Below are 25,092 nucleotides of genomic sequence, written 5' to 3'. Positions count from 1 at the left end.
TAAATCACTTTATAATTTGCACTTAAGGCTACATGAGCACAAATTGTTGTTGAGATCTATCATATGTTTAAAATGATTAGTTCCAATGAAAGTAAGAATTGCAGCTTTTCCTCAGATAACAGTGGTAATTTTCAACTTCAGCCAGACTGAAGACAGATGGCAATGGGATTGACTGACCATTATGCAACACCCCTGACTTTACTTTCTGTTCTGCCTAACAAGCACTTCGATTTTGCCAATTTTCTGTCCACGTTGTAGTGGAAACTTAACTCCTTTGTTGTTTGCTGAATATGGTTTCAGTGCATAGAATTTAAATCCGTTTTCTTCAGTTCTCAGTGACTAAATGTCATGCTATCTGAGTAGATCACATTCACAACATTTCTGGGTCACACCATGACAATAGGGAAATTTGATGAGGTAATACCTGGCGTCAGTCATCCTTGACAATCCGACAATATATCTGTATCAGGCCTGGCAGGATTTTCCACGCAATGATAGCAGAGATCTTGGATCATGATCTCTCAGGAACATTTGTCGCTGGGAACACTTTGGAAAATATGGTCCTATTTGCATAATGCCAAATTGGGAGATCCAAAAGTTAAGTAAGTAATTTGATTAAAATTCTTGATTCCCCCTTCTCTTAACGCATTGAAAGAACCAACTTAATGCATCACAACAACCCTCTGAGCACTTTGATCTGAGCACTCCCTATGGCACTTTTATTTTGGTTCCACCTTTTCACTCCACTTAAGTACATTTCCTCTTCCTCTTTCCCAACTATCAGCACCTCAAATGTCAATATTCATCATTGCCCCACTAAAATTCCCCTCCACATACAATTATTTTCATACATGCACCCCATTTAATTCAGCTTTAGGAAAGAGAAAGTGTTCTCATGGACCTGAGGCAATGGACCCATTTGATGCACTAGAATTCTAAGTACTTACATTCTGTTGTACTTACATTCCAGCTTGTGAAAACTGATTATGAGGAACCACAGATTGGTTTTGATAATTTTGAAACTTTGATTTGTTTAATTTGTTCCACCTTCTAAGTTTTTTTTTAATTACAAATATATGGGGTTCAATAATCATTTGAAAATCTCACTGCAGTTGCAATGGCAGTAAGTCAAAATAGTTCATTTTTGTTCAGGTCATTAACTATAAATTGCTCTCGCCAACATTAGCAGATGAAGGGCTAGGTTTAGCACATTTTGGTCTATATTTTAATGCAGATATAATGTGCCTTAAGATAATGGAACATTATTATTTCAGCAGAAAACTTACATTATTTTAAGATATATTATATCTGCATTAAATATAGACCATAAATATAAGGAGAAAACAACCAGACAATTAAACATTTGAACTTGCATATAGAAATTACTAATGAAGCAAAATTCAAACTGAATATGCATTTGGCATTTTGATAAAGGCCATTAATTTAACCGTTTTAGTTTAAAACAAAAAAAAACATTAAAAACTGCGATCTTGATGTTCAAGTCAGCCACAGAGTTTGAATATAGATGAATTGCCTGATGATAGTTAGGATTGTAGATCCTGTGGCTAGCACGCAAATAGTCGCCTGGGATGGGCACCATCTTGGAAGCATAGTTCCAGCATTGAATTGTAGTTCCATCAGAATTCAATTCTGTGCACAATGTCCAGTAAATTACAAGAGGGAATGTGAACAGATCATCAGGTCACTTGCACTTGTCTTGGGAGGTTATCAGCCTATTCCAGCTATATTGCCCTGTCCAACCTCATAAAGGTCTCACAACAGCTCACTGAGAGGTTTGGAGACTGCATTGAAGAAACCCAGCAAGGTGAAATTGCCTTTATTGAAAATAAGAGGGACAGGAATAGACCCTCAGGCCTGACACCATTAAAAGCCAGAGCTACGATATTATTTCAATGTTTTCACCATTTCCTCAAGTCCTTTGCTTCTCTTTGTGCCTGTAGATCATTTTTTATACCATCCTTCATTACTCTTTAGCAGCAATGCTGTAAAGGTCTCATGAGTAGTTAGGTAACACTCCCATTAAAATGGCTTCCAGATAGCAATACTAGACATCAACACATTATGGCTGTGCCAGAAGCTATCTCCAACTCCCTACAATGCAGAATCCCATTAGGACAGTAAAGTCCCAGCAAAAGGAAGCACCATTGTCCCACAGACTTTCACCACTTCACTGCTTCACTGGATATTGAAGTCAACAATTGAAAAGAGTACAGAATCTCTAAATAAAACAAGCCGAGTAAAAGCAATCAACGACACAAATAATTAAAATAAATTTGAACCGAAACCATCCCGATTCTTCATACTGCAAGTGGATATGCCTCACTGATTTATAGCCCTGTGAAAAAAAAATCCTCAGCTTTCTAAATGATGAATTTTTCCTTTAAGAGCGAAAGTGTAAAGCGAAAAGAACAGACAGGGTAGACGGTCAGAACCTTTCTCCCCAGGTGGAATTGTCCAACATTAGAGGGCATAGCTATAAGGTGAGAGGGGGGAAATTTAATGGAGATATGCAGGGAAACTTTATTTACACAGAGAATGGTGGGGGCCTGGAATGCACTGCCAAAGGTGTTGGTGAAGGCAGATTATGATAGTGGTGTTTAAGAGGCTTTTAGATAGGCACAAGGAAGTACAGGAAATAGAGGGATATGAATCATGTACATGCAAATGAGTTGAGTTTAACCAAGCATCACGTTCGGCGCAAACATTGTGGGCCAAGGAGCACGTACGTACCTGTGTTGCACTGTTCTATGTTCTAAAACCTTTTATTTTCCGTGCTCAAGTTTCGAATGGATATCTAAGGTAGATTTGGCTCTCACTAATGACCTCCCCGACCGGTACGGGCAGCTTGCAACAACTACCAAACTAAACACACCCTTGTACGTGGAATAAAATTTGCAGTCTTTGCTTTGGGAAGACAAGAGTTGTACTACTCTCCTGAAACTTCGGGGGGGGGGGGGGGGGAATTAATGATTTATCTCACGAAATGTAAACATGCAGAATATATACCTTTAAAGTTAATCTCAAAACTTGCCTAGAGATAAAAACAAGCTGGTGATTAGATTAAATTTTCCTCATAGGAACTGTGAAGACGTTCACAGGCTGGGCTTAAAGCCAGCAAGCAATCTGATTGTGTAACGACAGCATGACAAGTTTACATGGACAAAACTCTTTGTAAACTTAGACATGGGATATTACAATGGGAAAACTTTGGCACACAAAGTACTTGCAGATGTAAGTATTTTTGTACATTTTGCAGACATATATAAAAGGCAAAGAGTGGGCCAAAGGGAAAAACACGATGAAAGCTGAACATTTGTCTCTTCGTATAAATATGAGTATTGCGGGAACTGATGTTTTGAAAATAAATAGAGCCTATTTGTAAAAGTGCAGAGGGAGGAAGAAAGACACAATTATGAGTAAGAGAAATAGATGGGGTTTGAGAAGCAGAGGGCTGCAAAAAATGGGGTTGAGAGGTAAAAGGGCTTTATGGGAGAGAAAGGAATTGAGCAACTGAAATAGAAACATAATAGCCAGTGCCCACTTTAGCACGTTATTACTCACATGTGCTCAATCAGTTTGGTATTTCCCTCCAGTCAGACTCAACATAATTAAGGATCCAGGCCTAGTTTACACTGCAATTAATTATGTGTTCTCATCAGAAAATCCATGAGACCAATGGAGTGATTGTAGGGGCGCAGACAATTTTCGGTATGTTTACCATTACAATCAATTCTCAGCCTGCTGAGATTTTAAATTGCACCTCGTCAAGAATCATCACAGATAGAATTAGAGCAATACAGTTTTACTGGTATGTAGTATATACTATACTAAAATATACTATTTTGTATATTGTAAAAACTGCTATACAATTTTGGGTATAGCAGCAGCTTAAATCATAATGTTTACAAATCTCTGTCCTTCTACTGTATACAGTTTTTTTTAGTTTCTAAAGACCCAAGGTTTCCTTTTTCACGGAGATAAAGAGAGGAGTGAGAAAGAGTACGTTATGAAAAGAAGGATAAAGAGTAAAGGTGGAGCTGAGCAAGAAATTGAAAGGAAATAATTGAGGAAGAACAGGCTGAGTTGAGAACAACAACTAGACAGTCACAAAAAGAGAGAAAGACAGACAGTGTTAGATTGCGCATGTTTGCTCTTTGAGGATCTACAAGTACCGTTTGTGTGCTAAAGTGATTTGTATGGCATTTATATACAGTTGTGGCACAAATCACATTTGTAGTCATTAAAAGGGTGCTTGAAAGTTATCTGTGGGAAAAATCAGGCAAAGCTCTCAGATATTTTATAATGTTGTGGATTAGAAACTGAAACGGTAATCTGAGTGTGGACATAGAAGACTTGCAGTTCTAAATGATTATATATCTTCACAGAATAAAGGAATGGCACAGATATTAATGTTAAGCAAGGAAAATGTGTATCTTTGGAAATAAACATTGAAAGAGAACATGTATTAAGAGGTATAATAATATCTTTAAATATGGAGGAAAAATATCCTGTGCTGTTAAAAGAAACAAAAGCTGGTTCTGACTATTTTCTAGTTGTTGTCTCCCAGATTGATATTAGCAGAATGGAATACTGATAATGTGGTATCATTGTTCAAAATGGGAGAAAGAAAGATTCCAAACAACCATATATCTGTCCACCTAACATCGCTGATAAGCAAATTATTGGGGAGAGATAGCATGTATCAACATTTAGAAAGAGGCCAAGTTAATGACAATCAGTGCAGATTTGTTAAAGGAAGCTTATGTGTGCCTAAAGCTTTGTATCTGCAAACTTGTAAATCAAAAGAGAGCATGGCTTGAAAGTAAGGTGGGACGTGAAGATAGGGTTGACATGAGATTATACTTGTCATCATCACACCTTCAGTTCTGCAGCGATAGAACATGTAGGCAATACCATCTCCCCTCTGTTAGCCGTCGCTACATCTAATTGTGTGTTGTGCTACCTAATGAATTCATGCTATACATGAGATCAAACAAGCAGAACAGGTAATGCAATGTGAAAATATCGGAGTGCTGTATACAGTGCAACAGCATTGCAGTGTTACAAAATTACAGAAAAGGTGCAGATCATGTTTTAATTGTAAGATACTAACCAGCATCAACTACACCCACAATGACTCTCCTCTTCAAGAATAACAATATGTCTTTAAGCATTACTGCTTAGTTAGTCACAACTTTTGGAAGTCATTCAAAAGTTAGTCACAACTTTTGGAAGTCATTCAACTTATTAACCCATTGCATCTTTACACACTAGGTGCGTATCACAGTTATTGTAGTTAACAAGGAGCAGAAATGCTTCTTTCTAACTCCTTTTACTGTTTTTGTTATATAATTGCAATTCTCTAAGCCCTGAAATTACTAATTTTTTAAAAAACGTATTCATTCATGCAATGTGTATAATGCTGACAGACCCAGAACTTTTTCTTAAATTATAATTGCTTTAGAAAAGGTAGTGGTGAACTGGTGCAGACAAATGCAGTCAAGGTCTCTCATAGTGGTATTAGGAGAAACTTCCAGGATTTTTGATATCATTTTAAACTGATATATATTTCAAAGTTAGGAAGATATCTATCCAGAGTAGGAAATTGATCGCAGTGGTGTTCCTCTGAACCTTTGGTGGTAAATATATCTGATAGTTCAATATTATGTAAGATTACTGGAAGCCATTTTCTTATCTCCAAGATTGATATTGTAATTACAATAATAATATCCATTTCTATATGTTTACAAAACTACCCTAATTTGTCACACATTATTATTTGATTTAGATTTTTTTTAGATTTAGAGATAGATTTGAAAATTATGGAATAGCTAGTGTAAAAAATACTACACTAGACTTAAAATTAACGTATTTGTAACAACATTTTATATTATTTATAATTAAGTGCACATTAATGCAGACTCGATCTATTTCTTGAGCATCATTTTGAATATCTGCATTATGCAAAATAATGCAGATAATGATGCCCAAAAATTGTAATATTAACAGTTGAAGTGATCAATTTTTATTAGTTGCAGTTATTGCCCCACCCATAATTCTGATTAAGTTTTTAACATTTTGACATTTATAGTTATGCTATTAAATCAAAACTTTGGGAGGTATAAGCAGGGACTGTGGTAAACAGACCAGGAAATACAGTACTGCGTGGAATTATGCTGTCCCTTATTTAGCTGCTTTATGTACTGCATGAGTTAAAATAACATATAAAACATTTATCTGGTTTCCATTGTTAACAGAGAACTTTCACTTGGGAACTAGCATATATGATTTGTTAACAATTATCACAACTTGCTTCCATTAAACTACTACTTTACATTTTGCTTTTCTTTCTGCCATTTAGACAACAACACCTGATGAGGTTAGTTTGCTATGTCTGACAGTACATTTCCTTTGCTTTGTTTCATATGGTTTCATAACTCACGAGTTAAATGTATTCTCTCTCCTTTGATTTTTCTTTCATTTATATCTTAGAAATGTTTTGATAGATCTTACAACCTTACATTTTAGGATTCTAAAAATAAGTAGCATCTCAAAGATTTATATTCAGTATTTTAAAATTATAGTACTTCTTTGATAGAACCAAATACCACAGACCCAAACAGCAGTTTTAAATGTATAAAAATACGTATAGTGTACATATAACAAAAAAAAACACATTGTCAAACCTTTACAATTTTTATTTATTTGACTCTATATTCTCCATAGGCGTTAAAGCTATATTCTGAACAATAATTATTTAGACAGGCAATACAGATATTAATTCAATTCAAGCAATAGAGATTTGATGCTCTCTTCATAACTGCATTATCTATTGAAACACAAATAAGGTGTCACAAAGAAAGAATGGTGAAAATTTGTCTTTGGTCACGAGTGCTAAATAAGTTAGCCATTGTATTTCCTTCCCGTTATTCAGTTTCACTTGTTTCAATCGGACTAATAAACAAGCACAATAGGCAGCTGATACTTTTGTGCCGGTTTTGTGCTGTTGACCAAAGATGAAATATAACAGAACATTTTAAGATGCTGAGAAAGGGGTAGATAATTCATGCCTACTTCATCACGGTGTGGCGTCCACTTCAACGGATGCCTCTGTTGTCAATTTAAAGTATCAAAATATCAGAAACTGGGCAAAGTTTTAAAATGTACAATGGATATCTGTGATAATTGCACAGAATTTCTAGTATGGCGGTTAATGCTTTAATGTCCACATATTTACTCTTCCCAGAATAAATATGTAGAATCACACATCAAAAAATATATAATTTTGCTCCAGTACTAAAAAGGTGAATTATTGACAATTTGAAATGTTCATCAATATCAGTGTTTACACAATTCCTTAAAATATATTAGTCTGAAATGAAAGTTGATTGTGATCACCATGTACGCTGCCTGGAAATGATTACAAGGCAGTAATCTAATTTAGCAGTTCATGTGAAACCATAAACCATGAAAGTATGCTTAGGCAGTCATCTGAATCGTAACATTAGTTTTACAGCCTTAAAGTCACTCGCAAATATCTATACGTTTTATAATGTATATAGTATTTCACATTTACACGCAAGATTTATTACATTTTCGTACTGTTTTCTACTGCCAAAAACTGTGATTGTTAGACTCAGCGATGAGAGCAAAATCAGTAAGTTGCTTATTGCAAACTTGATAGGGTATTATTGATTGGCGATGCATATTGGAGCTACATGTCATATTGCAGAATAAAAGCAAATATGCAAGCAGTCTGAAATAAGTATGGGTTTTAATGTTATGTTTTCTGCCCTATCCTGAGTATACTGTGGGTGCAAATGTTCTTGCATCGTGATACAAAACAGACAGAAGTGAATCTTCAATCCAGTTTCAGTTCTTTTTTTTTAATTGGCTCAGTTACAAAACATTCCAAAATAAACAGCCCAAGGATTGTTGGTATTCATTTTACACAACTGCTCAAGACACATTTTACCCCAACGTCCTTCTTCCAGGACTGCTAGCAGCTTTACAAAGTCTAATCTCAATGTCCCATCCTCCATGCATGGGTAGTCCAGGTAGTTTACTCAGTGATGCATATAGTTTCACTGCTAAGCACACTTTTTCTATTTACCTCAAAAGCATTATTTTCAGCAGGAGGTGCTTGATAATTCTCATGTGTTTTTTACTGTTATTTTTCCATCCCTGGTTGAAGAAATCTGAATCCAGCTGTAACACCCAGCCATCCCAGAGCTTGGATCATGACTTGAGCAGACACATGTGATCAAAGATATGACCTCCACTGCCTGTCAGCACATTGTACAACTAATTAGCTGTTAAATGACTGAACATGTTTGTAACACAAAGGGCCAGTTTTTGCGAGGAGATTTTGGTGAAACGATCACCATCTGCCAATATTGCCTGGAAGTAAGTAAAATATTGCCTCACAGCACCAGAGACCCAGGGTTCGATCCTGACCTTGGGTGCTGTCTGTGTGGAGCTTGCATTTACCCTGTGACCACTTGGGTTTCCTCCGAGTGCTCCGGTTTCCTTCCACATCCCAAAGACGTGCAGGTTTGTAGGTCAGTTGGCCTCTGTAAATTGCCCCTATTGAGTCGGAAGCAGGAAAACGCAGCACTAGTGCGAATGGGTGATCGATGGTCAGCATGGACTCGGTGGGCCAAAGGGTCTGCTTTCATGCTGTATCTTTGAACTGAGTAAAAACAACTACATTTCTAAACGTGTGCACGTCTAAATGGCTGCACCCAGTAATTCATTGTTTAGTCATTTGACTGCGTTCATCATTGTGTTTCATTGTCAAAGTGGGATAAAATGCCCAAACTAATGTCTTGCCCTCACCACTGAATCATCCATCAAGTAAGAGGCGCACCTGGTCTTTCCCTCTAGATTTCAATCGAAGAGAAACATTATAAGAATTCAGATTACTTGAAAAAGATTATAGGTGTTTTAAAAAAGATTTTAGAGTATTTTTGTGATATTTTTCTAGTGATCTTTTACAATATTTAAAGATGTATAAACATGTTGGGAAGTCTGTTAAGAAAGTTTAAACTTTTTTTGGGGCTTTAATGTCTTTTATTTTTGAATGCTTCCACATGTAACATTCAGGATGGGGCATTCTTTGGCAGTTCGGGCAAAACCAAAAGGCATGAGTTGGCTGGCCTTCAAAGTTAGTTTCTGCTTTTTATGGATGTCGCTAATTTTAACTGCTCCAAGTGATCCCATAAATACATGAAAGATAACTTTATTTTGTGGGAGAGTAGAAAGCAACAGAGTTTACTTCCGACTGCAAAATTCAGGCTATAGTTCCTTCTAGTATTGGTTATGGGACTGAAGTTGGTAAAATAGTAGGGAAGTCACCACGCTAAACTTAAAACAAGAATGTGATTCGGCATTGCACAGTTGTGTGCTGACAGACAACAAAATAATCATACTTTGTAAACTTTCTTCCAAACAGTTTCTGATCTCTATGGTATCACTGAACATTTGACCCATTGGGAGGGAAAAGATTAAAAAAGCTTTTCTCTGCCTTATGAGGACATAGAAGAGGCCACAATGTTGTTTACTTGCTCTTCATCCCTTAAGTAACTGATGGATTTTAAAATCTCTGATATAATTCTTTTTTTCCCCCAACCTAATGTTAACCAGACCATATGCACAAGTACAGATGTAATGGAAATCTTGCTTATGGCAGCATCACATGCAAATAGATTCATACAAACGCACACAAAAGAAGCATAAATTACATATAAATTCTACAAACCAGTAAAAAGAAAAAGACTCCAAAAAACTAAACATTACTACATAAAACAATTGGAAAACAAGTCCAAGGTAGTGGAACAGTTGGTCTGTAGTGTTCTGTTGCTGAGGTAGATTTAGGGTTGCAGTTCGATTCAATAACCTGATGGTTGTAGGAAAGTAGTTATTCCTGAGCCTGATGGTTTGAAACTTCAGGTTTCCGTACCTCCTGCTCGAGTGTGTCAGGGAGAATAGGGCATGGCCCGGATAGTGGAAATCTTTCTTGAGGTAGCGCCTCATGTAGATGCTTTTAATGATAAGGATGGCTCTGCCCATGATAGACCAGGCTGAGTCCCCCACTCTCTGCAGCATCTCGTGTCCCTGTGTAGTGGACCTGATGTTCTAGGCTTTGATGCACTCAGTCATGATACTTTCTACAGTTCATAAGTAGAAGTTTATTTGAGTATGCAGTGACATGTGGAACCTCCTTAAACTTCCAAGAAAGTAGAAGCGTTGATGCTCCTTCTACGTGATTACAACTGAGCTGGGCCAAGGATCTGAGATCTTCACGCCCAGGAATTTGGAACTGCCAGTCTGATTGTCTGAAGAAGGGTTCTGACCTGAAACGTTGCCTATCCATTTTCTCCGGAGATGCTGTCTGACACACACAGTTACTCCAGCACTTTGTGGTTTTTGCTCAAGTTCAAGCATCCACAGTCCTTTGTATATACTTAAGTCATCCTTGGGTCATTGCCACCCCATTTATATTGGTCAGCGCTAATTGAAAGCACCCGTGGTGATTATCTTTGTTTTTCACAAATCTAGTAAACTTAAACCAATAACAAATGATACACGAGGACTGTATCATCTCCGCCAGATGTCCACCCAGATGATGATAAAGAGTTTCCCCTTCTGAATATTTAAATATTATTAATAATTTTTCTACTGCGGTTCATTAATTCATGGTCACATTCATTCCGTGAGTTGAAATGGCTAATTATGTTCTTATATTAAACAGTGGGAAGATGATAAACGGACAAATGTATTTTGATTTGTTTACGTTCAGCTGCTTGTAAATAACTCACAAATGCTGCAACCATTTAATGCCCGTCTCTCTTTCGTCCAAATAAAACATGATGATAAATAATAAGGAAAAATACACAATCTGTCATTATTTTTCTTCTTTTTATATCAGCAGCACTCCATTTTTGGAGTTCTATCCACTCTAAAATGGGATACTAATAATTTCAGACTGTCGAATGCAGACAGAATAATAGACCTCCATCTGACAGAGACGCCAGCATAATGAGTTTTATGTGCCTGTTAATTATGTTTTTTTTTGGTTTGTTTATTTGACCAAAATGTCAGCATTAACTATATTTCTTGGATGTGGCTAATAGATCTGCAGTAAAACTTTTTTTTTTTAATGAAGATTGTATCAGTGGTTACTGAGAAAATTAGTTAACTGACAGAATAACTCCAGTAATCATTACCCAGTCCATATAGCTGTTGAAAGCTTAATGTAGCTGGTTTTCTGAAGGAACCTTTTGTGCTTTGCAGTGTTGCTGATGACCCTTTAAAGCAAAAGAGCATATTATTTTAAAATCTTGCCAGAAACGATTACTTTGCTGTAACTCTGCTGTATGTAAATAGTGTAATTTTTAATGCATGTAAAGAAATTGCTGCATGGAACATTTTAAAGCGAACTTGATTCTGTAGTAAAATAAGCCTCCTGGGACAGAAATCAAATCAAATCAAATTAAAACTTCATTGGCTCTGTTTATCAAGATGTTCAGTCTGTGAAATTGATTTCTCAACATTTGAGATGCTAACTTTGATATTATAAATCAAATCACACAGTCATTTTTAATATCTAAGGTTTGGGACACAGATAGTGTGGCCTGGACTGTGAAAAGAGCCCTTTCTGAATCTGCTATCAAATTTCAAACAGGAAAAGTAAAGGCAATTGATATTTCAACCAAAGTAGACTGCAGCTTCATTACTGGAAGCTGCTCGTTTTGTGTCCGGTTCTATGCTAAGCCCATACAGTGCCTGGGAAATTTGGTGAAAAGGGGGCCTCTGCATTAGGCAGGAGGCCTTTTAAATACCCACAGTTAACAAGTATAAATACTTGAGATTTAGTTTTAATTTTAAACAGGACGTTGAAGATATAATATATAATTGGACTGCAATAGATATAATTAGTGAAGATTTCCTTTCACCCTAGACATGGAAAAATTAGACGTCATCCTTAATAAACATGCCTAAGGATTTGTCCCAAATCCTGCACTATCTCGGTCTTGCAGCAGCTTTGATATAGCAGTACTTCAGGAAGATATCAGTAAAAGATGCTTAGGTTGTGAACTCATCCCTAATTTTCTAAATACAGTAGCATTGGACGTTTAACAATAAAAAAACAATCAAACTAAAATCTGTTCTGATAAACCAGAAAATAGGATCAAGTTAGTCAAAAAATGAATTATTTTGCTATAATTTTATCATATTTATTATTAGTAGTAAATAACAGCTAAATAAAATCTAAAATCTTTAATTTACTTGCTTTTTTGATATACGGATAAACATAGCCACCTCACAGTTTGATTTCATCTAACGTGTGATTGGCAAAATATGTTTTTTAAATATAGAGTGTGTAAATATTTTAAGTTTTTAATACAAGACACAGATAAAATGTTGAATACTTCAAAGATTTAATGCAGTAAAGCAAACGTATCGATACATTATGTGGCTTTTGCCAGCATCCAGACTAATTCAACATGTTTTCCTAAAGTGTGGATGAGCAAAGGAAAGCCCCAGTGTTATCTGCAAATGCCAAATTATTTGTTGTCACCATGTGGAAAGATAATGATGCTACAGCTGATGTTATTATGCTTAGGCTATGGTGGAAAAAATGTTACAGTTCATACTCTTGAGTTCAAACCAATAACTCACGATTGAGCATTTGTTTTGTGGCCAGTACTTGAACCAAAGAAATAGAAGCAGGAAGAAGACATTGAACCCCTCCAACCCTGCACTAAATCATGGCTGCCATTTTAGCTCACCACCATTTTTCTGCATTACATACACTATATCCCTTGATTTTTTTTCTGTCCAAAAGTCTCTCAGTCTGTGTTTTTGAATATGCTCAGCTACTAAGCTTCCAGGGGATAAAGAATACCAAAGATTCACAACTTTCCTAGTGAAGAAATTTCTTCTCATCTCAGTCATGAGTGGATGACCACTTATCTTGAGACTATGACACCAGGTTCTAGACACCACAGTCAGGGCAAATATCTTTCTTGCATTTACTTTGCCAATCTTCATGAGAATTTTGTTTGTGCCACGGGATAGAATCACAGAGTCATGCAGCATGGAAACTGGCCCTTCGTCCTATCTTGCCCATGCCATCCAACATGCCCCCTCCACTCATTCTTCTAAACTCAGGAATAAAGACCCAATCTACTTAAGTTCTCCTCACAGGGCAGGACACCAACATCCAAGAATCACTCGGCAGTACTGCAAACAGTTGTGGTCTCCTTATATACCTTATATGGTATTGTTACCCTGGAGTCAATGTAGAGAGGACTCACCAGGTTAATTTTGTGGTCAATGAGGAAAGATTGAGCAGATTAGGATGTGCTCCATGGAGTTTAGCAGTCCAGCTGATACTATAGAGACATACAAGATTTTGTGGATAGGTAAGTGCTGTGAGGATGCTTTCCTGATGGAGGAATTTCAGATTTTAGGGAATATGGTTCCGGTATCCTCTTCAGGTAGGGTGTCTATGCCCATGCAAAGTACTCCAGATATGGTTTCGCACAGCCCTGATATAATTGTAATGGGACATCTTTGCTCTTGGATTCAAATCCTTTTAGCAATAATGGCCAACGTACCATTGAATTATTGAGTTATGTTGTGATGTTTCTCTCGATGGAGCAACCTATTGGCATTCACTGTCAAGACACATCCTTTGGTAAGGTATCACAACGAGTCATTGAGACTATGTCAACTGATTCTCCAAACAAGGTACACCAGGATGGACATTGCAAGTCAGCACTGGGAACCAACATTTAACGAGAGCAGTGGAGAGAAAATACAAAACTCTTTTTAAAATCACCTGACCCATTATCATGTTTTAATTGAAGTGCTAAAGTTCAGCTTGCTTCATTTCCAATGAGTTAGTTATTAAATACTTGTGGGATGAATGTTTGTTTTTGTGCTCTCCCTTTTAATTGGGCACAGACGTCTCACGTCATTGGTTTTCATTGCCAAGAATGCTCTCAAAGGTGACGAGCTGCTCGTGCAGACTGACCGGAATGATATTTGAACTGTTATTGGGTGGTTTCATGGCCGGCCATTCAGTTATCCTGTCGGCAAAGCGATGAGCTTGCATGATCATTACAAAATTCACGTGTATAAACCCAATGTAAGATTAAAAAGATAATGTAACCTAAAGCTGCAACCCTATACATTTTCATTGTGCTTGCACTAAATCCATTGCCATTTTTCTTTCCACAAACAGGAACAAACATTGTGGTCATGTCTTGCTGCCATGGCAATTGGACACAAAGACCTTATGACAGCAGAGGTGGCTTACGCAGCAATTGGCGAGGTACATGAATTAAATTAATCTTTTTAAAGTCGGTATGTTTATAATTAATCTCTCCCTGTGTGTGCTTTCCTTTATTACATTCTTGGAAGCTTTCCTAAAGTCTCATGTAGAATGCCATTCTAAAATGGTATCGTTGGCCGCCACCTCTGAAAAGCTATTTTCACAACTCATAATAACTTCCGCAAATGGTGATTCGTACCCTTGTTCTCAGCCCTTTCTTGCCTATTTGTTTCTTCCTACTTCTCAGATTTACTCATTAGTCAAGGCTTCTTGTTGGATGTCATCTCAGTTTGCTTATCTCCGCAGAACTCTCTTTAATACAAACACTTGCTTCTGTTGTCATTATCAACTGACTATGGGTCAATAGACTAATGCTAAAGATATTAACAAAAGGTGTTTCAACAAGGTTGAAAACTATTCAACCAGTCTAAATTAAAATCCTTCCTACTCTTAACATGAGAATATTAACGATTTCTGGAAGGATTAAAGCTCCTAGTTCCAGTGCAGTCCCACAAAAAATATGGGCAGAGGCAATGCTAGTGAAGTTGAAAGTCTGTCCTTAAATTAGAGAATGTGAACAACGTTTCTGTTCCCATCTTTTGTTTCAGGTTTCTCCACAGCAAAATCTACTCAAAGTATGTATGCCTGCTTTGAAGAAGTTCTCCCCCGCTCTCCGACGAGAGTTCTGCAACACCCTCTCTCACTGCTCCCCCTCTGATTTCTCCTGCTCTCCGGCTCTACAACCACGTTTTAGCCCAGACTCCCTACCACAGCCACGTGTGCTTCCATTGTACCTTTTTATACCTCTAGTTTCCCTCTCCCCTGACTCTCATTCAGGAGAAGGGTCTCAACCAGAAAGGTCACCTATTCCTTTTCTCCAGAGATGCTGACTGACCTGCTGAGTTACTCCAGCATTTTGTGTATATATTCACTTCCTCACTGTCGTGAATATGGTAATGAGCTAATACTGAGTTTCACCTGACACACTTTTTTTCTCCCTTTCTATTATGTGGACTTGAGAGTACATGGCTAAGGTGAGAAAATAATGAACAATCATCAGAATTCAACTTTAGCTTGCAAAGCCTGCTCTGAAATAGACCAAAGAGTTTAGTGACTTTAACGGGTGATCATAATGGGATTCCCAGTGCCTTAAGGACTAAGAGGAGCAGATTGGAATTACAGCAGAAATGTGGGCTCACTTTCAGATTTTGAAAGATGCTTTTTGAGTATGAGAGATTACAAGGAATACTAGATTGCTTGCCAAGTTAATTTCACATTGCCAGCTAGTGTAATTAATGTCCAAAGGTGCCAGTCTCAATTGCATGAAAAATACATACATTAGGTGGCCCCAGAAAGTTTCAAAGAACAATTCCCCTTCGCTCTTGTTCAGTCACATTTTTATTCATATAAGAATAACTTCTTATGCATAAATGTATTTTGAGGTGCATCATTCCAGGGAATATTGCAATATATATTGATTCCTATAAAGGCAATCCACTTTTACCCATCCTAAAATTGGCAATGAACTGGTATTGGTATTAATATGTTAAATTGAATCTAATTAGAAATTGTTGCATATATTGGAGGTAATTAAAAAAATTATTTTTCACTTTGGGATGTGGGTGTTTTAGAGGCATTTAATGGCTTGAGATACTGATTGGGAGGCACTTCCTGAACTACATCAGCCTACCCGATGAAAGTAGATTGTCCAATGTCTAGGAAAGTAGAAATAAAGTTATACCCATACTGTTGTTCTTTTGGCCTGCAAATCAGATTTTTCTGTTGTTTATTCTGCTACTCCAGCTTTTAAACCAGGCTACAGTGATTGCAATAAAATTCAATCAAAAGGAAATAATTGCCTACATTTATAATGCTTCAACAGCAACAGGACATCAACAGTTGCTGGCCCTGCTTTGTTCTGACCTTCTCTTACTTCCAGTTTCCTCCCCTCTATTTTCAGTCTGAAGAAGGGTCGCGACCCAAAAGGTCACCCATCCTTTTTCTCCAGAGATGCTTCCTGATCCGCTGAGTTACTCCTGCACTTAGTGTCTATCATCGTTATATACCAGCATCTGCAGTTCCTTTCTACACTTAATATCAATAGTATTGTGTTATACCTCTCATGCTATGATATGCCCAAGTGCTTACCAGCTAATATAATATTTTGTATTAATAGACTTATTAAAAATGTACATAATGTACATGAAAAAATGTACAAATGTACATGAAAAATACAGCATTTGAAATGTGATATTAAACATAACATAACTAAATATAATCATGGTCATGTGTAAAAACTCTCTTTAATTTCCAGATTGATAAGGTGCAATACATCAACCTAATCAAGGATTTACCCTCAAAGGAGTCACGGATGGCACACTTGCTGCTATTTACTGGAAATTTACAGGATGCTGTGGGAATTTTAATCCAATCAGGCCTAATTTATCAGGCAATCCAAATAAATATTAACCTTTACAACTGGGATAGGTGAGAAAATCTACCATATTAAATACGCATTAGCACACGTGCTTACGGCAAAGTTACATTTGCACACTAGAGGTCAGTGTTGTTAAGTGATAGTAATTATACTATCACCGTTGCAAAATATTCTTTTTGCTTGTTAACCAAAAATATGTACTGAAGACAGAACAAAATATATCCTAGTGATATTTATTCAATCTTAGTTTGGTCTTATTTTGTTTGTTATACTGCCCGAAGAGCCTGTGCTTGATAACTGTTCTCAGAGAGCATCTCACAGCAGAGAACACAAAGTGCTGGAATAATTCAGTGGGTTGGTTCAAAACCCTGCCTATTAATGTTCTGCACAGATACTGCCTGACCTGCTGAGTTACTCCAGCACTTGGTATTCTACACAAAACTCCAGCATCTGCAGTTCCTTCAGTCTCTGTTTTACAGCACCTCGCAGCAACCTGCCAACCCTCAAATCAACTTGATCCACAGAATGTTCCCAATATCTGCGCTGCCTTAAGTTCACCATATTCTGCACCTATGAAGAGACCTTTGAACGCACAACCCAATAGCTCTAATACTAGTTTGATGAGAATGATTAACAAATTCAGGAGCTACTTAACCACAAATGCAGCATGTTTATGTATGGGAGCTCCACCATAACTCAACGGAAAAGGGATGGCTGCACAGGCACCTGTAGAGAACATAGGACACTGCTCAACATAATTTCTGAGGATTCTTCAGCACTGCCAAGGCCATTCATAGTCCAAAAACTCAAGAGCCAACATGCACACAGCCCAAAAAATTGAGTTGTGTGTTCAGAGACAGAGAGGTAGTCTCTGGAAGGGCCACCTCAAAGGACCCCTCATCCGAGACTGTAATGCGCTGCCAGGGGTGGTGGTATAGCCAGATACAACAGTGGTGTTCAAGATGCTTTTAGATAGGCAGGTTAATATGCAGGGAATGGAGGGATATGGATCACATGCAGGCAGAAGGGATTAGTCTGATTTGGCATCACGTTGAACACAGACATGGGCCGAAGGGCCTGTTCCTGTGCTGTATTCTAAGCACACTTAAATTAACTCAACTAAATTAAAAAATATATATTACCTGAAACTATTCTCTGCCATTTATTTTCATTGGAATAAATAGAACCACTGAATCCAAGCCAAACCTTATCTGGGAAAAAGCAGACAAATGGGTGTGATGGGATTGATCTGGCAGTGGCATATTAGATCCATGGGTAAAAAACACAGTGCTTCTATAATTTGCAGTTCGGAACACATTGATTCATGTACTTAAAGGAAATGTTTTGTGATCAATCAGACTTTACTGATTTTACTAGGAGCTTTTAAAGCAACCGTTTCCCCCATACACTATGCTGTACCGCTGGGTTTCCAGACATTTAACACTAGAATGCCAGCGGCGTGAACCTTCCTGTGTCTCCACGTATCTCTTTTTCCTTCCAGTACTCATTTATACTTACCCGTCTTACCCGAACATTTAGTTAACTGTTTTAAAATCTCGTTCTTCGACCCGATGTTATTTATCATATGGTTTGAGTTTAGTGAAGCATTTTGTGATGTTTCCCTATGTTAAACATTCTGTTCAAGAGTCTCTTCATAGGTGCTGAATATGGTGAACTTAAGGCAGCGCAGATATTGTAAAGTTGTTACATTTGGCTGATTTTGTTCTTTAACCGCATGACAAGAAAATCTTACAAAATGCTAAACATATTGAGCAGATCAGAACACCTGTGGCAAGAGAATTAGAGTTACAGTTTCAGGTCAGAACTAGGAAAAGTTACAGATCTGTTTGACATTGCAGAGAAGTGGGGAATACCAAAGGAATGCCTGATGGAGTGAAGACCAAAAAAGACTGGATGACACAAAAGGTGGGGTGTCCTTGGCTGAAAGAGAGGTGTTGAAGGCTTGTTAATTGCAGCTATTCGGTCTGGAGAAGATGTTTAATAGGAGAAGGACAGAGGACAGAAGAAAGGAAATGCTGGACTTGTGAAATACAGCACACAGTCTGAAGCAGGCTCCTGACCTGAAACATCATCTGTCCATTTTCCACCACAGATGCTCCTGAGTTCCTCCAGCACTTCGTTTTTTATGCACTAGTTGCTAGAAAAAAGCAATAGGAGAGAATTCTGGAAATACCCAACAGGTATACCCAGCATCAGTGGGAAAAAAAGGAAAATAGAGTTAATCTTGCAGCCTGATAGTTTTTCATTAATAGCTGGCCAGGCCTGACACAAATTAAAAAGATTGGTAATCTAAAATTAAGTTAATTTTTAAATGCTGAGGGCTGTAGCACGGCTGGCTTGAAGATGGGAGTGTGCTCCTTGAGTTTATGTCGAGCTGATGTGCTTCACTAGACAGTGTCTCAAAGATTCAATGATACTTTATTGTCACATATACCTAGGTACAGTGATATTCTTTGTTTTTACATACAATCCGGAAAAATCATACAGTTGACCACACTCAGGCAGTACACAAAGGGTCGCCATGATTCTGGTTACAAAGTTACAAAAGTAAGAAGGGAGAGAAGTCAGTGTTGGGACGGGATGGCAAATTAATGTGACAGTCAGTTAGAAAATCAAGGTTGCCCTTGTTTACTGATCACAACGTTTACAATTAATTCAGTTTTGCACTTTCCATAGATGCTGCCTGAAGTGCTGAGTGTTTAGTTTAGTTTAGAGATACAGTGCGGAAACAGGCTCTTTGGCCCACCGAGTCCGCACATTAACACTAACCTGCACACACTCGGGACAATTTTTACATTTTTATACTAAGCCAATAATCCTACAGACCTGTACGTCTTCAGAGTATGAGAGGAAACCGAAAATCTCAGAGAAAACACATGCGGTCACGGGGAGAACGTATAAACTCCATACAGACAAGCACCCGTAGTCAGGATCGAATGCGGGTCCCTGGCGTTATAAGGCAGGAGCTCTACCGCTGCGCCACCCTGCTGCCCAACCCCTCTCCTTTCTAGCAATCCCTTTTTATTTAAGGTTTCCACCAACTGCAATGTTTGTTTCTCAAAGGTCCAGCATAGGTTTTTCCTCCCTTCTGTTTTCCTTCCTCACTTTCTATTTACATCTTATAAAGATAGATCAGCTGTAATTAACCAGCCTTCACCACTGCCAGTACCTTTTGTGTTGTTCGTTCACTTACACCTCCACCCTCTCACAATCATTTATTTTGTTCTCTCCAACTCTTTCCCACACCCGCAACTTAAAACAGATTCAGTTTCTATCTTTTCCGGGTTTTGATCATCGAATATCAAATTGAAACAGTGACTCTTTTTCTCTCTGCATAGACTGTCTGACTTGCTGAGTATTTCCAACATTTTCCATTTTTATTTCAGGAAACTGCCTACTATTTGTTGAATAAATATTAAAAATAAATGTTAGTATAAAGAAAACATTTTAATTATGTAGTAATATCAGTCATCTCAGAACAGTTATTTTAGGCAGAAGCATTCACATAACATGCTACTCCCACAGAAAATGGTTTCTGTAAATTTAAAATAATCTTAATTGTTGAGAGATTTGATTAATGCAATGCTCATGAGTGTTCTTCACACGAAGACGTCAGTTTTCCTAGTTACTTAGTTTAAACAATTGTATTAGCACTTCATTTAATCAATAAAATCTCTGGCTGTGAATCAACACACGCAGCAAGTAATTTTACACAATTATGTCATAAATTTAAAATTCAGCTTGTCAAATAAAGAATTTAAACAAATGATTTTGAGTTTTTATTTCAATCTACTACACAAATAAAATTAATAGTAAAAAAAGTTAACACATTTGAAGTTGTGAGCCTTGACTTGAGTTAAAAATCATAATTATTTCTATATACAGGTATTAATAAATTTGGAAGATATTAGTTTTGCCAGCATTGTACATATAAATAGTTTGGTTGACTTTGACTTCTAATTTAATGGAAAATCAAGTTAGAAGGCGACACGGTGGTGCAGCGGTAGAGTTGCTGCCTTACAGCACCAGAGACCCGGGTTCGATCCTGACTACGGGTGCTGTCTGGACGGAGTTTGTTCACTCTCCCCATGACCTATGTGGGTTTCTCCGAAATCTTCGGTTTCCACTCTCTCCAATGACGTACAGGTTTGTAGGTTAATTGGCTTGGTATAAATGTATAAATGTAAAATTGTTCCTAGTTAGTAATAGCTAGTAATAGGCAACATTACAGTCTGGTTTGGGAACAGCTCTGCCCAGGACAGGAAGGCCCTGCAGAGAGTAGTGCGTTCGGCAGAACGCACCATGGGAACTACACTCGCACCCCTGCAGGACCTATACATCAGGAGGTGTAGATCGAGAGCAAGCAAGATTATGAGGGACCCCTGCCACCCCAGCAACGGACTGTTCCAGCTGCTACGATCAAGCAAGCGCCTCCGCTAACACGCTGTGAAAACGGAGAGGATGAGACGGAGTTTCTTCCCACAGGCCATCAGGACTGTTAACTTTTATAACTCCAGGGACTAAATTTTGTCTTCTCTGTATTAACTTATATTTATATGCTGTAACTGTAATTCTTTTTTGTGCACAATCCGCAGGCATTGCCACTTTCATTTCATTGCACATCGTGTATGTGCATGTGACAAATAAACTTGACTTGACTTGACTAATGTAGGATAGCTTTAGTGTGTGGAAATTGCTGGTCAATGCAGACTCTGTGGGCCAAAGGTCCTGTTTCTGCACTGTATCTCTAAACTAAACTAAACAAAAAAAATTAAAATGTTCTTAAACATAACCTGTCATTCTTGGTGTGGTTAGTTTAAATGCTGCACAATTGTTTCATTTGTTTTTCTCCCTACTTGCAGAGCTCTGGAACTGGCTGTGAAACACAAGACACATGTAGATACAGTGTTGGCTTACAGGAAGAAATTTTTGGAAGATTTCCACAAAGAAGAATCCAACAAGAGATTTTTACAGTATGCAGAAGGAGTAAGTAAATGGCGAAAAAAAAACAAATGTTGTTCAGTCTGTTTACCCAGAATTGGAGCCTATCAATTCAAACTGGAGCATGCATACGGTTTATTAGATTCCGCCTGACAGGATTGCCAGGGTGTAAAGCCGTCATAAACTGCACTCACATAATTTTATCAGAAGATTTAATACGACCATTTTATTCGCAGTCTAGTAATTCACCAGTTTATAACCAAGGAAGTCAAATTTATCATTTCTAATCAGGGCCCCACACAGATTGGTCACATTAAATCATGCTGGTAACGTGGGGGAAGGGAAGATTTCCGATAGAGTTCCATTAAATATGCATTAATGCAGCAAGCTAAACACGGGTGTAAAATAAATTCCACTGCTTAGCAGTTCTATAATTTGCAGTGTAAATCCAGTATCACCGACTGATCAGACTTCTGATTAAAATCACATGAGGCCTCCTGGAGGTGCTCTAGGACATTAAATCTTACCCATTTTAATTTATCTATTTAATGGTCGGAGTATTAAGATCTTTCCTTATATTTTCCGTAAATTTACATTATTTACCAATTTCTACAATTGTGTGTGTTTGTGTACTTGTGTGATTGCAGTGTTGTCTTTGTGTTTAATAATTACCCATTCTGCTAAGCAAGAATGAAGTAAGATAAATTAGTGATTTGCATTGAAAGTAATGGTGGGACTAATGGCACTTATCCTTTCTCAGGAGAGATTCAGGCAGCAGTTACTAGACTCTGCACATGCATAATTAAAACACAGAAATCCAACGTTCAGAGTGTGAGCTAGCCGGCTCCTCCAAGGGTGATGTGATATAGACTTGTGCAAGTGTGTGAAGTTGAGAACCTTATTCACTCATTACCCAGTACACAAAGCAGATCATGTCAGGCTGCTTTATTGGGCAAGTGGATTGCTAACAGCCTTGTACATCATAATAAATGGTGCAGTTGAAAATTTAATTTTAATAGATTTGTGGTCTCAGCCTATCAGAATATGATTGATGACAATTTTGAAAATGTAAGAATTTTGCTTCAATTTTTAATTTTTTTACATTTCTCTAATTCTATCTTTTTCCCCCCACAGTTCTTTTTGCTTACAATTATGCTTCCTGATTTTTACTTGCAATGCCTCAGCCTATTTGAAGAGCACTATTCACACATCTCACAGTTCCCCTGCAGGGTTTCAGGGGTAAATGGGAGAAATATTTGCACACCAGGGGGAGTAGTTGAGCGGAGAGGGGTGGTGGCAGGGAAGAAAAGGGGGGTGGGGAGTATTGGACAATTCCATTTTCATACCGTTGGGACCTAGGCTAATAGTTGTCAATAACACCACCTCCTAAACGGCTTGGGTATACAACCTAATGGTATGAACATTGTATAACTCCAGCTTGAAGTAATCATCACCCCCACACTCCCTTTTATCCCACCACCCCCCCCCCCCGGATGTGTACACATTTCTCGTACCACCTCGTCACCCTGTTCCTTTCCTCTCTTCCTTGCTCTCATTTCCCACCCTTCCCATCTCTGTCCCCCATTTCCCTTATATCTCTCCTGTTCCCTCCCCTTGTCCTCCAACCATATCCCTCGCTCCGCCTTTATACTTCACTCCTTGTCTTTCCTTATGTGTGGCCTATTTGTCTCCTTTACACTTCTACCCGTTTATCATTTATTCCACCCACCTGTCAGTCATCCCCCTCATCAGCATCACCTATCATTTGCCATGCTTTGCCCCACCCCCACCTCTCTTTTCCAATTTTCACCCCCCCCCCTTACTCAGTAAGTCCAAAGAAGAATCCCGAAACATGGCGTTGTCTATCCATTCGGTCCACAGATGCTGCCTGACCTACTGAGTTCCTCCAGCACTTTGTGTTTTGCTCAAGGATTGACCACCTGCAGTTTCTTGTGTCTCCACATCATTCTAACTTGAGTTTTACTTTAATGTTAGTCTGTTTTTAGATTGCATCTTTATTCTGGATGGGCTAAAGTGTAGTAACAATAATAAGATGTTTGCCTATACTTTCATTATTAACAGGAACTATATAAATTAATGCTTTTTAGTTTACTAATGTTGACATCATACCCATTGCAGGTGGAAGTTAACTGGGAGAAAATCCAAGTCAAAATTGAAATGGAGATTGCAAAAGAACGGGAACGTGCATCTACAGTTAATGCAATGGGTTCAACAGGGTCTAAGAGTGTATCCTTAACCCGCTAATGTAGTGTTGTGATGGGTCTGGCCCATTACATCGCCTCAACATTCTTTAATCTTTCCTTTTGTTTCCAACTCGAGGAAACATTTGAAAGACCACGAAAACTGAAAAGTACTTTCAACACAATCAACAAACCAATATTTTTCAATTAAAATTGTTCATATTTTTATTAATTGAGAATATATTTAGTGTATTTTTCAGAAAATTGTGTGTTCTCTTCTTTGTTAAACTGAATGTAGAATTAATTTATTTTCAAGTGAATGTAATTAAATTTAGCAGCATGTTGTAGTTCTGACAAAAACAATTAATTAATGTTCCCATTAAATGTTACTGGAAATTATTAAAATGATGTAATCACATTTGGGCATATTTTTTATTTTGTGCACCATTGTTTATTTTTGTGTTTCCATGATTATTTTTTGCATTCCTTATTATTTACAATAATAAGGTACATTTCCAAATGTGAAGTGTTCAACAAACCAACAGGTATAAGAACATTGTAAAAGGTAAACTTATAACATGTTGACTCTAATTATTGAATACGTTTTGAAGGTGTTATTAATTTGGATTTTTCAGTTGTAATGTCAGAAAAACTGTACAGTCATAACATCTTAAACTTGACAGAAGCTCTGTAGTATGCATTTGCCTGTTAAATGCAGGAATTCAGAATGCACAAGTTATTTCTTGCCCAGTCACAGAACATGTTGTTTTGCAACCTTCTACAGTACCTTTCAGAAAGCCTTCGACAAGGTCCCACATAGGAGATTAGTGGGCAAAATTAGGGCACATGGTATTGGGGATAGGGTACTGACATGGATAGAAAATTGGTTGACAGACAGAAAGCAAAGAGTGGGGATAAATGGGTCCCTTTCGGAATGGCAGGCAGTGACCAGTGGGGTACCGCAAGGTTCGGTGCTGGGACCCCAGCTATTTACGATATACATTAATGACTTAGACGAAGGGATTAAAAGTACCATTAGCAAATTTGCAGATGATACTAAGCTGGGGGGTAGTGTGAATTGTGAGGAAGATGCAATAAGGCTGCAGGGTGACTTGGACAGGTTGTGT

At 37.7% G+C, this 25,092-nt stretch overlaps 1 protein-coding gene across 3 annotated transcripts in view; it reads left to right on the top strand.

The window, feature by feature from the left end:
- ift80 (intraflagellar transport 80 homolog (Chlamydomonas)) overlaps positions 1–24,383 on the top strand; it is a 145,220-nt gene extending 120,837 nt beyond the window's left edge. For all 3 annotated transcript variants that reach the window (XM_078410068.1, XM_078410070.1, XM_078410069.1), the window contains 4 exons: positions 14,276–14,365; positions 16,680–16,852; positions 21,686–21,809; positions 23,904–24,383. In XM_078410068.1, coding sequence (XP_078266194.1) covers positions 14,276–14,365; positions 16,680–16,852; positions 21,686–21,809; positions 23,904–24,029 — 513 coding nt within the window. In that variant the 3' untranslated portion in view covers positions 24,030–24,383. The remainder of the gene's footprint in view (positions 1–14,275; positions 14,366–16,679; positions 16,853–21,685; positions 21,810–23,903) is intronic.
- Positions 24,384–25,092: the final 709 nt, after the last annotated feature.

This window comes from Rhinoraja longicauda, chromosome 13, assembly GCF_053455715.1.
Source record: "Rhinoraja longicauda isolate Sanriku21f chromosome 13, sRhiLon1.1, whole genome shotgun sequence".
NCBI classification, from domain to species: Eukaryota; Metazoa; Chordata; class Chondrichthyes; order Rajiformes; family Arhynchobatidae; genus Rhinoraja; species Rhinoraja longicauda.
The sequence above is the reverse complement of the archived record's forward strand: the minus strand, read 5'-3'. Positions and strand labels throughout refer to the sequence as shown.